General features: G+C 41.0%; 2 protein-coding genes and 1 pseudogene across 6 annotated transcripts in view; 2 read left to right on the forward strand and 1 right to left on the reverse strand.

The window, feature by feature from the left end:
• The window catches only part of LOC125723416 (uncharacterized), a 252,110-nt gene that overhangs the window by 66,120 nt on the left and 170,771 nt on the right, over nt 1-15,219 (forward strand). For 2 of the 3 annotated variants that reach the window (XR_007386872.1, XR_007386871.1), the window contains exon 1: nt 189-1,675. Coding sequence is in view for 1 of the 3 variants with exons in the window: in XM_049000032.1 (XP_048855989.1) it covers nt 418-1,092 (675 nt within the window). In the remaining 2 variants the exon portion in view is untranslated. Of the gene's footprint in view, nt 1-188; nt 1,767-15,219 lie in introns of those variants that run through there. The other variant, XM_049000032.1, reaches the window with a different exon arrangement.
• Nucleotides 1-15,219, forward strand: part of LOC125723418 (uncharacterized) — a 252,042-nt gene that overhangs the window by 66,098 nt on the left and 170,725 nt on the right. Inside the window, exon 2 of one of the 3 annotated variants that reach the window (XR_007386873.1) lies at nt 1,719-1,741. The exons of the other annotated variants lie outside the window; for them this stretch is intronic. The gene's annotated coding sequence lies outside the window, so the exon portion shown is untranslated. Of the gene's footprint in view, nt 1-1,718; nt 1,742-15,219 lie in introns of those variants that run through there. 3 annotated transcript variants of the gene reach the window in all.
• Nucleotides 9,260-15,219, reverse strand: part of LOC125723396 (cytohesin-2-like) — a 32,401-nt pseudogene continuing 26,441 nt past the window's right edge.

Here is a 15,219-nt window from a genome sequence, read left to right on the forward strand (position 1 = left end):
TGGACCAACACCCAACACTGGGAAGCCTGGAACCTGTGGGATGAAGTGATCAACTGGGGAGAAGGTGTGGAGGAGTTCTCACCAGTGACACTCCCCACTATCCAGGCTGGGGGGGTTAAGGGGGGATTGGGGGGGTCTACCGATTTGGGTAAGGGAGGGGTTAGTAAGGGAGGGGAGAGTGTGGAAAACGATGGACTGCTAGCCAGCACTAGTATTTCATCTCAAAGTCTTCAGAGTAATTACGGCCTTTCATCTGAAGACTGGGAAATTTATAAAACTTGCTACCTTAACAAAAAAAAGAAAGTCAGGAAGGACCGGACAAGCCAGGGGGAAGGTGAGGTAAGGGGGCAGAGTAGTGAGGAATATGTGGAGGTACCAGAGTGGGGAACATTTGAGGGGAAGGCCTCCAGGGTTGTGATGGAGGGGACAGAGGCTGGTATTAGTATGATGGATATGCTAAATGGAGGTGAGGAGAATGGATGTGAGGTAGGAGTGAATGTGGAGGAGGTTAAGGGAGGAGGAGGGAGAAGTGCAGGGAATGCTGTGGAGTATGTAGTGTCACAAAGAGGCAGAACTTGGCTAGAACCCATCCAGGAGGAAGAACTTGAGGAAGATGAAGAAACAGATGAGGAGCTTCAGGAAGTAGAAGACACTGATGCTGCCACAGTGGACAGTTGGCAGTGCATGGCGGCATATGTAGCCAGAATATGGCTGCAGACTTTACAGGAAGATGGTCCTGAGGAAAATGAAGAAGCTGATGTGGTATTCCAGCAGGCAGAAGATGCTGATGCTACCACACTGGTCAGGTTTCAGTGTATGGTGGCATCTGAAGACAGATCACAGCTACTGACTATACCAGAAGAAGGACCTGAGGAAGAGGACGAAACTGAAGTGATGAAGACAGATAAAACAAAAGAAGATGCTGATGCTGCCGAGAAGATCTACAGGGAAGAAGAAGTATCATTCCATGTGAATGCCGAAGATCTTTCTGAAGATGATACTGAGAAGAGCCACAAGAAGAAGAAGAAGAAGATGAAGTGGTGCTTCTTCTGCTGTCCCCTGCCTTTCAGAAGGATTAGCAAGAGGCAGTAATTATAAGGCTGTGAATTCAGGTTTAGAAATGACTTAAAGCAGTAATATAACTACATTATTGACACCTTCACAATGCACTGTAATGCATCCATAAATATATTATAGACATGGGTATAAATATTGAAGAAAAAAAAGCATAACACATTATAGCCATGTTTATTATGGATTAATGGCCGATATAATGTATTATGAAGATATTTATTGTGTATATATAGATCAGAGCATTCATAATGCATTATCAGCATAGCTATAATGTGTTATGCCTTTGTATAAGTATTTACAGCCGTGTTTTTAATACTTTTATAAATGATTTATAAGGCATTAATTGGGTATGTATAATGCAGTTATATGACTGCTTTAAGTAAAGTCAAGTAAAGTGTTTATTTTCTTTTTCTTAGAATACCCGTGTTAGAGCCCTGCATTGGGACTGGGATCCCGCGGGACCCAACGGAAAGAGATACTGTTTAAGTGTTAATGTAGCTATAAGATACGATAGGATAAGATATGCAAAGTTAAAATATAAGACAGGCTAAGACGAAATATATTAATATAAGCTAAGTTGAAATATAATAAGATAAGATAGGTTAAGTTATATAATAAGATAGGCTAAGTTAAAATATAATAAGATAGGTTAAGTTAAGATATGACAAGATAGGCTAAGATAAAATATGATAGGCTAAGTTAACATATGATAAGGTAGGCTATGTTAAGATAACAGATTTGCAATAAAACATATTTACTTTTCAAACTGTGTCTTTGTCATCTTTTCAGTGTTGTGTCTGTCTTTGTTTGATAATTTTGAATCGTTAATTTATATCTGAGACTCTCCTAAATGTCAATAAGCAGAGACGGAGGAATGGGAGGAAGGTACGGTTAAGTATAAATGATAAAGTATCAAAATCACAGTGTTGCCTTATTTTGACGCAGAGAAAGTAATTTCAGTGTTACTACCACATATGAGTTAATGGCTGCAAATGTTGGTGTTACAAGTGCCGGTAAATAATGCGGCGTAAGTTTAACTCCGGTGTGTTTCTGAAAAACGCGCAGCCTTCTGCCTGCTGTCATTCGGCGAACGTGTAGGAGGCTATTCTGGTAAGTAATAGGTAAAGTTGTCATTTAACGTAATGCTAACGTGCATTACCAGTTAGTAAGTGTTTTACTATATGACACACCTTACGTCCTTTATAGTTTTAGTCCGGTGCACTCTGTATCCATACTAACTAGCTAGCTAATGTTAACATGACGCAGTACAGTCTTCCAGCTTGAGGATTCCCACCCCTGTCCGCGGCCAGTATTCCGCAGGGGGGTTTGCGGAGGTGTTGGTTGCAAATGCAAACGATCCCTTCATGTTCATGCATTGTGTTCTAATGTGTAAATAAAAGATAACTATCAAATTCAATGTTTATGTCCTATTATACTAGATAAGACTGTAAAATAGTTTGCCCTGCATATGGATGCCATGCAGTCAGAGTATGATCAAGATAGGGTGTGCATGTGGAAAAAAGACAAATGTAACAGTATTTGAGGGAGGAGTGTGAAGGAGGGAAATGTAAGGAGAAGGAGGTTCCTCGGAGCTCCGAGATGTGTTTGGCTGTAATAAATCTGGAATATAGCTATATGACATAGTTTTTGATAACACCAGCATTTATTTTTTAGGTTTGTCGAGCTCCGTCAAAACAATTAGAACGAATCCATTATGTAACTGGAACCCCTCTCACATGTAAACACAGTGACACGCTACAGCGTTGGTTTGTTGTCTGAGGCTATGATACTGACCACAAACACATTCTCAAATTTCACTGCAGCAATCACAGCATATGCAGGCAGAAAAATGATCGCAAAAAACATTCAGCATTAGACTCTAAAACCATCTGTAATGTCTGTGTTTATCCAGTGGACCATAAATTAAAATAAGCTTTCCTATTTCAGTTTCTTTTAGATGTTATAAAGTAATAAATAAACAATCATAATAATTAAACCATGTATTACTGACTATCAGACAACTTCAACAAGTTACCACATGGATGCAAAATCAAAGATATTCATTTGCGCCTGGCACTAACCATGTACTCCTTCACAGTACTAAGCCATAGAAAGGGCCCCAATGAAACCCCTGCTTTCCTGCATCGCAGATACTCTAATCTCAGCATTTATAAGATTATATTTGTACTACCTGCCAATTTTTATATTAGATGAGACTAAAAATTGAGAAATATCTATATGCACAAGTAGTTTTTCCTGATAAGAAGGATAATATCAAGACTGTCAGCATTTACAAATCGAATTATTACATATCTGAGTAGCCCAGACTGTCCGGAAAACAAAGCCGTACAGCATATGTGGCTGACTAATGTACATACAGTGTAATAAGCTGATAATCAAATGGATAGAAAAACGCTCAATAATAGACAGGATTCAAAGGGTAAATAAGGTGCATCATGTGGAAGAGAAGTTAGGTGGCGTTGGGGTGCATTGTGAGTTTCATCTGGTAGCTAGAAGGGAACAAACAGGGCTTTTGGGGGGGGGGGGGGGGGGACTTCTCCGGCGGCTACATCGCTCTACCTTTTTTTTTAAATGATTTATTTAAAAAAAAATCTTTTCTCCTTACACTATAATGGCAGGTTTAGGACTAATACAGTACAGTCATAACCAGTGTCAAGGATTCTATGCATTGCTACACAGAGACAAGTCCATATATTGAGCCCAAGGCTGAAATTGTGGTTTACTTACAAGTGCACTTTGCTGGGCATTGCGGGTGTTTGTCCTTCTCTGCTCACATTTTCCCCTCTTATCCTGTCTTCTCCTCCGCAGCCCTTCCTCCTTCTCTCTGTTGCTCCTATATTCCCTCCCCTCCAGTCATCTATGTTCTCCTTCCTCTGCGGTCTCTCCTCTTCTCCCATTCTTCAGTTATACTCTCTTCTCTGCTTTCCCTGTATCCCTCCTGTCTTCTGGTCCTGTCGTCTCTTCTCCAGTCATCCCCTGCTTCTCAGTCATCTCTGCATCTTTTCTCTCATTTGTTTGCTTATTCTTTGATTGTTTGTGTTATTTGTTAACCCACCACCCCATGCTGGATGAGTCTTGATGTTTTTTGTTCTTTTTAAAGTTAGGCTTCTTCCTTTGTTTTTGTGCCATATCTTCTGCCCTCTTCTGGTTGCGGCAGTGCATGACACGGGTGGAAAATAGGGTTTATTACAACACACACATCAAAACCAAAAGGATCAGGATGGTTCCAAAATAAACAGCAAATGACCAGGAATGAACTAAATGATGGAATAAACACAACTAGTGAACTATATACATACATACAGCTATAATGAAGCATCAAAGAACAGAAGCAGAACAGGCACTTAAATACACAGCTAACAAGACACAATGCAGGACAGTGAGAATCATAACCAATAACAAGGACTGAGGGCAACCCAGGAACAGGTGTTACAGTTAAACAGCACTGGTGAAATCAAAGTGACCTTTCAGCCACATGGTCAGCTCTGCATCGCCCTCTGCTGTTTGCATTAGAAGCTGCTTGAAATTCCCACTCTCCTTACCAACACCTCGAAAAGCCAGGCCTTGCCGTGCCAAGTACTTAACTTCAGAAGATTTTTCCTCACTTGCTGCTGCTCTTTCCAGCTCATCTGAAGGTTGAATATTAACAGGATTGATCTTCTGAATCCATGTCATCAGTGCTAATCTGTGGCACTGCCTGTCTTTATGTGCACTGAATTTCCACAGTGCCTTTTCCAGTTTCACATGCCAGTCTTCACAAGAGCTGAATGTGTCTTTCATGCCAGTTTAGACATTTGTGTTACAAATTATTTTGCACAGTAGAAACAAAGAACCCCCCTTAAGACGAGGGGGGGCTGTAAGGGAGCCCAGTGTGATCTTTAAACCATTTCTCCTGAAAGCAGGGTCTCCTGTTTGATAGACGTGACATTTACATTTGGCTGATTTGGTGAAGGTCCAAGCTCCTCCCCCCTCCTCCCTAATACACCTTCATCTTCATCTGCCTGTCTACTCTCTCTCTCTCTCTCTCTCTCTCTCTCTCTCTCTGCCATTGACTCACACTCAGTCTCCCTGATTAAATGCTGTATCTGAAATACACACCACAGGCCAAACTAAGAAGCATATTAAACTAACATCAGGATCAGGCTGCTGTGACGTCATTATTCACTCTTAACCATCAATATTTGCTCCTTTTCTCACTCCCCTCCATGTCACCTGCATTCTCTGCCGTCAGCAGCCTCTTGCTGTCTCTCCCTCTTCATCTTTACTCTCAGCACAGCAGAGTTTACATGAAAGCAGTTATCAGTAAACAAGTGGTGTTTCTTGGCATGATGCTCAGGAATGGATTTCTAAGGATTTGTTACCTGAATGGGAATGATTAATATATGAAGAACCTTTGACTCACATACTGTATACGTCTATCATCTGACTGGCACTAATTATCTCACTGTCTCTACTTACTTTCCTGCTTTTCTGTGGTTGCCCAAAAACTCACGATTGTCACACTTCCTCTTCATGATGACAAGCTACTCACTGTGAATAAAAGCTGACTGTAATAAAACTACCTGCATTTAAATCACACATTAATAACGCAAAATACCTTAAGTAAGCAAGTATAGCTTTCTACAGTAATGGAATATAAAATTAATTAAACCTATTACTGTCTACAAAATAACACATTCAGCACTATATCAGACTTTACATCAGCTTTCTGTCCATTATAAATATACCTGAGTGAGCACCGTTGTTAGTTTCTAGGAGAATGTGCAGTTAATAACATTTCCAGGTAATTTAACCAGCGTAACTGCACATGAGGCAATTATTATAATTATAAACGTAGTAGGGGTAGGGGGCGCTATAGAGCGAAAGGGTGACTACGCCACTCTGTAACTGTCGCTAAGACGGTTATTTTATAATCACCTTTTGCTGGTTTGATTTAATATAGAATGTATACTGTGAAATGTATGCCAGTGCCCTCTGCTGACTATTTAATTGATCCGTGTTAACCCTTGAATACATGGTCATGTGACGGAATAGGGTAGGAGTAAATGCATGCTGGGAGATTCATGGAGTCAACTTGAGGTTTGTCGGCTTGTCACGGCAGGATCTGTAATAACTCCTAAGCATTTGGTCAGAAGGCGCACACGGTAATTTATATTTATTGTATTTACTTGTTGTCTTGTATTGAAAAGTGGAATTGCGGTGATGTATGAGCCGCTGTTTAGCGGTAATATCATGGATCTTTTAGAATGTCTTGTAAGATTAAATGTAATGCAGGAATTTAATAATATGTTTATTTTATAGTTTTTCACGGTGTCTAGAAGAATAAAGACGGAATAAACTTCAACATCTGTCAGGCGTATGTTTTCTGTACCAGATGAAGAACTTTGGGAGCTGTTATATCTTCTATAGTAAAGGTAACCTTACAGTAAATGACGTCTGCTGTCATCTGACGCTATATAGAAAATGTAATTAAATAAGATTAAATTTACCTTCTGCGAGGGGCACCCTAATATAATGATATATATAATAATTATAATATAATATAATTATATAATTATAATAAATATAATATAATTATAATATAAAAATACACTGCTGTCTGTCTGCCATAAAATAAATAAAAGGGGGAATTGGAATTGCATATGACTATGGAGATTTTTACTAATTCACATAAGGGACAGCATAAAGGGTTGTTTCATTCAGTATCAGAGGAATTCATATATTTGTGTGATTATGATAATCACTCTATTATAACTTGATAGTACATCTCTTGAATTGAACTAATTACAGTGTCATGTATAACACTGCACTTTTTAATACATTGTCTGGCAGAACAGACTGCAAAACTGTAGTCTCAATGGAAAGCTGGATGAAATTCCTAGGGTGGCGTAGTCAGCTGTCCACTGAGTCTACAGTTTTGTAGTTCGGTCTGTCACAGTCTGGCGCAGTTGGCAGGATCATCGTCCTGAGAGCAGAGACGCGTGTTCAGTGTGAATGACTCTTCAGTTGTTTTTCTATTTTTAATTACTTTTTATTCCTATCCATGTCTTTTTTTACTTTTGTATGCTCATTATTTAGCCAGTACAGCTGTTTTTATTGTAGTCGAAAACAACAGTGAGTGCCAGTCACTGGCAAATCCCTTGGTTCCCGGTTCCACTCCATCTGTCCTCTGGTGGTCCCCTTGAGCTGTGGACCCCTTTCCAGTGTTCTGCAGCCTGATCCTCCTGAGCCGCACGGAAGCGGAAGTTGGCAAAGTGAGATGCGGCAGTAGGCCTATGCATGCAATTGACTGGAGTATGGAGAGTAAAGCCTTTCGTTTTCTTTAATAAAAGTTGTCCTTGTATTTTCTCATATGCGAGAACATCACAACTGCCACAGCACTTGTTGATGTGTAAGTGTGCCCTATTCAAACAATAAAGAGAAACTACATGCAGCACTGAAAAACTATTCCACGGCCAAAAAAAATGTAAACATTCTTTCTATATCAGAAGCTAGTCTCTGACTGAAATTTCTATAAATCTTTATATAAACTGATAGCAATTAACCTAAGAGTGCATGCTTGGATTGTAGTATCTGCATGTACTGTGGAACTAAAAAGAATCATAATCAACATATATAATTACGTAAATGAAAAACAAATACGTTGCATTTTCCTTAATAGTTTTGCACGTTGCCATAATTCATATTTAATTTAAAGTATGAAGCACCCAAGCAAAGTTTATGTTGAAATAATACTCAAGATTCTTAAGTCTTAGCTCTGGCACAGTGGTGGATCTAGAAAATTTTACATGGGGTGGCAAGAGATTTTAACAGAGTGGCATGGAGGTTCAGTGAGAAACCGACTATCATTCAGAATCGTGGAGCTCAGGAACATACTTCACTGAAAAAGTGACAATTTATCTAAGCATTTGGACTCTCATGGTTAAAACAATGCTGACTGTACTTTTCATTATCACTGACCAGTTGTTTTTCTTTGTTGTGCTGTGCAGCAGAACGTTTCACAAACATATCCAAATTAAGAGCCTTTGCACGCTGGTTCTCAATGCTCAGCAGAGTTTCCAGGTCCGCGGTGTTCATGCCCAATTGTGCTATTTTGAAAACATAGTTTCGGGTAAATATTAGGAGGTCATGGGTTGCGGATTTTTGGGCTGATTTCATAATGTTATACAGCAGCAGACTGCAAGGGGAAAAAGAAACTAATTATTATCAGTGCAAGTGGCTCCTAATCCTGAGTAATGCTGAATCTCTAGCCACCTAAAGTAAGAGACAGATGCACACGGAAAGCAGGGCTGCCGACTACCATGCATCTGGCATGACTTTCACGCTCTCAGACACTCACGCAAGGAATCTTCCACTATATTATTCCACTATAAGCCTAAATGTAGCTACATCAGAAGCGTTGGTGTAGTTTGCAAACCCTACATACCATTTAGAACAGGGGTCACCAACATGGTGCCCACTGGCACCAGGATGCCCCCAAGGACCACATGAGTTGTCCACGGACCTGTTCTAAAAATACCACAACTCACCAGTGGGCAGCGACTAAAATTTCATTGTATCTTGTTGTTATTTTTCTTTAATCACATTTGTATTTATATAGATAGAAAATGACAATATCCAAAAAAACATTTAAAACGTGTTTATTCTACATGAAGTTTAGATAAGTTTAGGTAAAGTCTGTTCTGGTAGCCTTTGTATGGCTCAGTACCCGTGAAGTAGCTCTCAGTTTCAAAAAGGTTGCTGACCCTTGATATATAGTATACCCCAATCATGGGTGATATATCCTAATCAGTAAAATAACAGTCGGCTAAATTCCGCATAGTGATCTCATTAACTGCGTGTTGTTGCTGAAATACATCACACAGACGTCGGGGGAATGTCGAATCATCAGAATATGTAAGATTTATACATTTGGTTAAGTTGAACGCATTTGCTGTTGAATGCAATTCCTATCACATTAACAATTACTGGTTGAAAAATGAATTGCTGTTAGTGTCTTAAATCATACTGCTGTAAAAGTAAAATTTACAACAGAAATCAATATGCTTAGAATATGGGTTAAGATGGAAAATAATTTTTCCATCCCAATCCCAATCATGTTGATGCAAATTTACAGCAGTGTGGATTCTCAGAAAAAAAGGTACTCTGACATAAAGATCAGCAATACAGTGCAAATAACATTTAATTTCACATTTATACAAAAAAAGGACAGGGCATTTCGATGATAAAATCTGTAGTGAACAATAAGTCGCATCAAAACAAAACCTGGTATTCGGTCATGCTACCTTAAGGTTAAACATTACTTTGTGCAAAGTTCCTTGTTCTGAAATAAATACTTTCTGCAATAGCACATCCAACCATATTCACACAGTCTTTATCGTTATTTATTTATTCAGCCGTTTTTTTCTTACTGCCAGCATCTCATAAAAAGGGTCAGTGCTCACAGCAGCAGTGATGCTCTGTATCCACTTGTCCTTCTCCTCAGGGGTTGGCGCCGAGATGCGGTACACCACATGATTGCCCTCTACCAGGCGGCCGTCCGCCTCCGTTTTGCAGGCTTTCATCAGCTGTCTGCTGTTGTTAGGGATGTACAGTTCAAAGCAGTTAGGCTTCCTGAGATCCTTCACCTCACGGATGCTCAGATTCTCCAGCGGAATGATCACCCTGGGTTTCTTATCCGTAGTATGTTTAAAGTAGTAAAGGCAGTTGTCCATCAGGATGAACCACCGCCTTTTCCATGTTTTCACCCGTCCTCCTCCCAGTTTGAAGAGCCAACCCTCTCTGTCAGGGTTGAAGAAGGCATTGTTCCCATTGTCTTCAGGAATCTTGAATGGCTCATTCTTTATGCTCTTATAAAGATTTCGGAGGAGATCATCTGGCAGGTTGCCTCCATCATTGATTCCTCGATTCATGGAGATGAACCTGTCCACACTGGGCTTGTCTCACACATTTGGATTATGAAGGCTAGTGTTTAGCATGATTATGGAAAATGAAAGTACATAGCAGGTGTCAATGTTTTGGAAGACTCCAGGATTACATTGACAGTACCTCTGCGCAAAGGCCTCCATCATCCTGTCAATCTTTTGTGCTTCTCCTGGCAGACGGAAACTCCAGAGGAACTGCCTGAGAGCCTGTACCAGGTTGAACCCTGCGAATTCATGAAGCCCAAGAAATGTTTGGAGGACTTGGATATTGAAGTCGTCTCTCTCACCCAGGTAATCCCCAATGGCTGTTTTGTTCAGCCCCTCTCCCTTATATAGGAGCTGGGCGATGTCCTCAGACGTGTGCCGGAGAAGATTGTTTTGTACCATGAACAGGATACCCTTCTTAGGGTCCATGTTGAATTTCTTTCTTCCCATGGCGACATGCCTATTCTTTTCTAAGATTTGGCTGCGTTTGGTGCTGGATTCAAGGCCCTCCACTTCCATGAGGGCCTCTCTCAGCGCCTCCCGCAGCCTCTGGATCTCCAGCAGAAGGGCTCCTTTCCTCAGCCGGATGTCCTCAAGTTCAGAGTGCTTCTCTGGACTCAGGTCCATGGAGACTGCAGCTGACAGGAAAAGGAGATCGTCAGCGGGTGTGGAGCTCAGCAGGTTGGCCATCTCTGCCAGTTTGGTTGTTGGTTCAACTCCCATGGCAGAGTAATCGTAACATTGTTAAGCCCTTGAGCAAGTCCCTTAGACCCAAGTGCTCTGACCCCAAACTCTCCTCACTTCGGACAAAAGCATATGCTGAATATATGTAATCCCAAAGGGCAGTTACAGAAGACCCCAGGACCGGAGTAACGTGGGAAGCAATTACTGATGCCTGGAAGCTTTGGGGCATGCAAATAAACTGCATCCAAAGGCAAATGGCTAATAAAGAATGCTCTGAATGCCAGGCATTCGTCCAGCAGTGAGATCGTAGAGATAATGAATAAAGATAGAAAGTGTGAATAAAGATAAAACATTTTGATTGTATTTGCGAAGCGATGCTGGATGTGCTGAGCTCGCCGGGAAGGTCATGTGGTCCGCATTCCCTCCCCATGCACACGTGATCAGCTCAATCACACCGAAATTGTCGGTTTGCTGCCCTTCAGGGAAACAATCTAAAGGGTGTTACGGGAAAAGTAATCGATGCAAGAGCCAATGATGTTCTCCTGGTGCCTACCCTTGTTTATGTTATCGTTACTGACACAAACAATGATGAACGATAATAAGCATTTATAAGCCATGATGACCGCACCATTAACGTGGAGTTGCACTAACGTCTGTTTTTATAGCTAACCAGCAAGTCAACCTCTCACCCTGGTAATGCAACAGCGCCGGTTAAACAATACGTTTACACAGAGTGCTTGTGATCAGTGGCCTATACTACAAATCAGGGTTACTGGCTTATCGAGGTAACTTGACGGATTTAAGGTACCACAGTTTAAATGAACTTCATATTTGTTCATCGGGATGTCTGAATCGGTGCTAATCAGTACTACGATGCCAGTTATGCAATGTAGTTTTGATAAAACTTTTCTGTCATTTAACATAAGAGGAAAAAAATAATTATACTGTAGTCAAATTGGCTGATATAAAATCGTTTAAAACTGTGACAAATTTTGCCTTTTTTTACAGTGTATACTTCCAGTAGTGTAGCAGATACGGATTTCTGAAATAGCAAAGATAAAGGTCAATGATTAATATCCCTCATCTCTTTTAAAACTATAGGTAAGATGCTGTTTTGATATCCTGTCTAGGGTTGGAGTGTAACAGTATTCACAGGAAAGGGGAATGGGATAAATGGACAAACAGGGTGAGGGCAAGAAGGGAACACCAGTGGACAAAGGGATATTTTTTGTATTTTCATTTTTTTTCATGTATAATACTGAAACTGAACAAATAACCCGGTGCAAAAGACTTTGGGAGTGACCACAGCCAAAATAACAAACAAAATCCCCAACTATCAAGTGCGACCCACAGCTAATCTCACCTAAGTGCAAAAGAAAAGGAAACCAAAAGACAAACACTCCACCTCACTCCCTGACCAAATAAACAGAGTCCAACACACACTTGCAAAACAAAATAGCAGTCACTCCCTATGCAGCAATACAATCACACATACATAACTTACACACAAGTCAAAGCAACGATGGGGCTAGTGAAGACGTAAACCAAAGAAAACCAAGCGGGGAGACAGCAAGCCAAACTGAGGTCGCGGGGGGGACCGGAGCCTGTCCTTGGAACAACAGGCGTAGGCAGGAACCAACCCTGGGCAGGAGTCAACACTCTGCAGGGCGCAAACACTCACAACTCAGATTTGCCAATTAACCTACCCTGCGCACTTTTGGACTGTGGGAGGAAACCGGAGCCCCAGGTGGAAGTCTTTCCCCATTCACCAGATTATATTGCCAGAAGACTGAATATTAGATATCAAATACTAGAGTGACATAAAAACAAAAAACAAGTTTGCTTGTAATGAGACGCAAAACAGAAGATTATCTCTTTTTATATTTTGAGAAAACATTTTAACATTTATCCAACCGGTCAAATGGTTTAATACTTCATACAGCAGCATTTCTAAACTCATTCCTCAGCCCACCAGACAGCTCCACGTTTTTGCTCTGTCCCAGATCCCTGCATGCATGAACCAAACAGTCACCTTTTACTGCTGTGCTGAGAGCTTGGACAGAGCAAAACTGTGGATCTTTGCAGTGGGGTCCAAGGACTGGCTTGAGAAACCCTGGCATAGAGGAGACTGCAGTGAGAGCCAAGAAAAAAAGAGATTAGAGAGGAAGGTAAAATGCTTCTATTAACATGGCAAATAAGCTGCAAGTACAGACCCTGTGCTTCCATTACAAACAAAAAGCCTGTTTGACCCTCCTAAACACACAAGTCAGATTAACTTAACCAGGGGAAATAAGCATAAAACTTGACAAAGACTAGACTATGAAAAGGGAAGGTGAACATCATACTTACACAAACTTCTGCTAAAGCAAATGGACAAACCCCTTTTAACTGAATCAAGTTACTTTAAAAAATTAATAATCCAAAAATAAATCAATAAAAATTAAGAAAAACACAATCATGCTTTGAACTAATACTGCAGTCAGTCCTAAATGTTCCCATGACATTCTTTTCGTCACGACGCACACTCGGTACATACTGGTTAAAAACCATTTATAATCCTTCATGTTCCAGTCTATGATGGAGCACCCCAACCTGGGCCACCCATCCAACATGGCAGATTTCTGCCCCCTGGCCCCGGAGACTAGCAGACCAACCTCTGGAAACAGGGAACCAGGGGGACATGGGCCGCTGACTGGATGGGCGACTCCAGAATGAGGTGAAGCAGAAGGTAGACTCCACAGCAGAGGACCGAGGAATGTAGACCAAAACCAGGGAACCTGAAGTGGCAAGAACACAAACCAGGACAGACATATAAAACCAAAGCAAACGCATCAGTGGCACAGCCCACCAGCTTGTGAAAGATGGCTACCTGGCATCATGAATCCCTTAATCAAAAACCTTTGTGATGGCAACTTTACCACCCAGGACTGATCCCTCCTAAAGACCTCAAGTTTCAATCCAAGGTTTCCGAAATGTTTTGAAACATTAGTCCATGTGACTGCTGTGGTATTGTTCCAGACAGGGAAAACAACTTAGGAGAAAATTTCCGTGCATGTTGGGTGTTTCTGGTACTGTTGGGCTGAGGGGGTAATTGAGTGACTATTAACCTTTGAAATCCAATTATATTATTTAAACAGGTTAGTAGTTAGACAGTGTGATTTAGATGAGGATAAGGATGTTTCATTGTCATTACAAAACGTGTTCTACATGAAGGGAACAAAATGAGGCACTCAGATCCGGTGTATTAGCAATAATAAAATAGAAATAAAATTGAAAGAACAATACAATGAATAATATGGCAACAATTAAAATAAAATAGAATAAAGACATTAAGATAGATTCCATTAGGAGAATTTAACCATGGATGTAAAGTGAGCAGGTGTGAGTGTAGCAGAGATTACTGAGGTCTGTGTGTAATAAAGTATATGTGACACTGGCTGAGGAAGCAGCAACGTGTGTGTGTGCAAAGTCACAGTAATAACCTGCAGCACTGAGGGATCTATTGCAGCGAAGCCCTGACATGTAACACTGGTGATGAATGGCAGTGTTAGATATAGGTATAGTGAGGTACTTATAATTATAGTAGGTAGATTTAGTGGATTAGATTTAGTTAGAAACATACAGGGCAAATCTAGATAACACATACACACACAGGTTACATATAAATATAAATTTGGGGGCAGTGTGTAGCTCAGTGTGCTAAGCCTGTGATCAGAAAATAGCCCACTTTAGCCCAGCATGGGCACATCTGTGGGTCCTTCAGCAAGGCCCCCAGCTCCCTGGGTGCCACTATGACTGGCTTCCCGTCACGGCCAGCTCACTCTGAGCAAGTTGGGGGAGGCAAAACGAAAATATCTTGATGGGGATCAATAAAAAGTATTAATTCTTATCCTACGGTCTGAGCATTCGGTCAATCCAAGTACAGAGAGTGGTAATGTGGACAATGCTGCTTGCATTTCCGGCCCAGCAAGGTCTGCTGCTGCTCCACAGCTATATATATATTCAGCACTGACCTTTTTCCATTCAGTGGTTGTTAAAATAACTTTGTGTAGCCTAGTAATGGTGTAGTGCAATATTCTTTGGTTTGTAATATAAGGGATTAAATAATATCTTCCAAGTGACATACAGGCCCTCCACATTTTCAGTCTCCTACCAGAGAGCATGAAAGCTCTTCCTACATTTGCCTCTGCTGTATCTCAGATTTTCAATAGGTAACATAGAAAACACATCTTTAACCTATTGTCTGAAGGCAGGGGGTCTGGAGGACTTCCACTGTGTGAGAGTTGTTCTTCCACCCAGCAGAGAGGAGAAGGCTGTGGCTCTGGCCTGTGAGGCGGTGTATTGTTTTTCTGCGGGGAGATGTGAGCATCGGGTGAGACTCGACTCAAATGCAGCCGCTTTGAGACAGACGTGGACTTTAAGGAAACACAGACTACATATGGAACAGCAATGACTGAGCTGGGGAACGCAGTGAGGGCAGGCATATTTATACACAGCACACTAATCAGCGACAAAACAGGTGTACAGGGTT

The sequence above is a fragment of the Brienomyrus brachyistius genome, unplaced genomic scaffold, assembly GCF_023856365.1.
Source record: "Brienomyrus brachyistius isolate T26 unplaced genomic scaffold, BBRACH_0.4 scaffold48, whole genome shotgun sequence".
NCBI lineage: Eukaryota > Metazoa > Chordata > Actinopteri > Osteoglossiformes > Mormyridae > Brienomyrus > Brienomyrus brachyistius.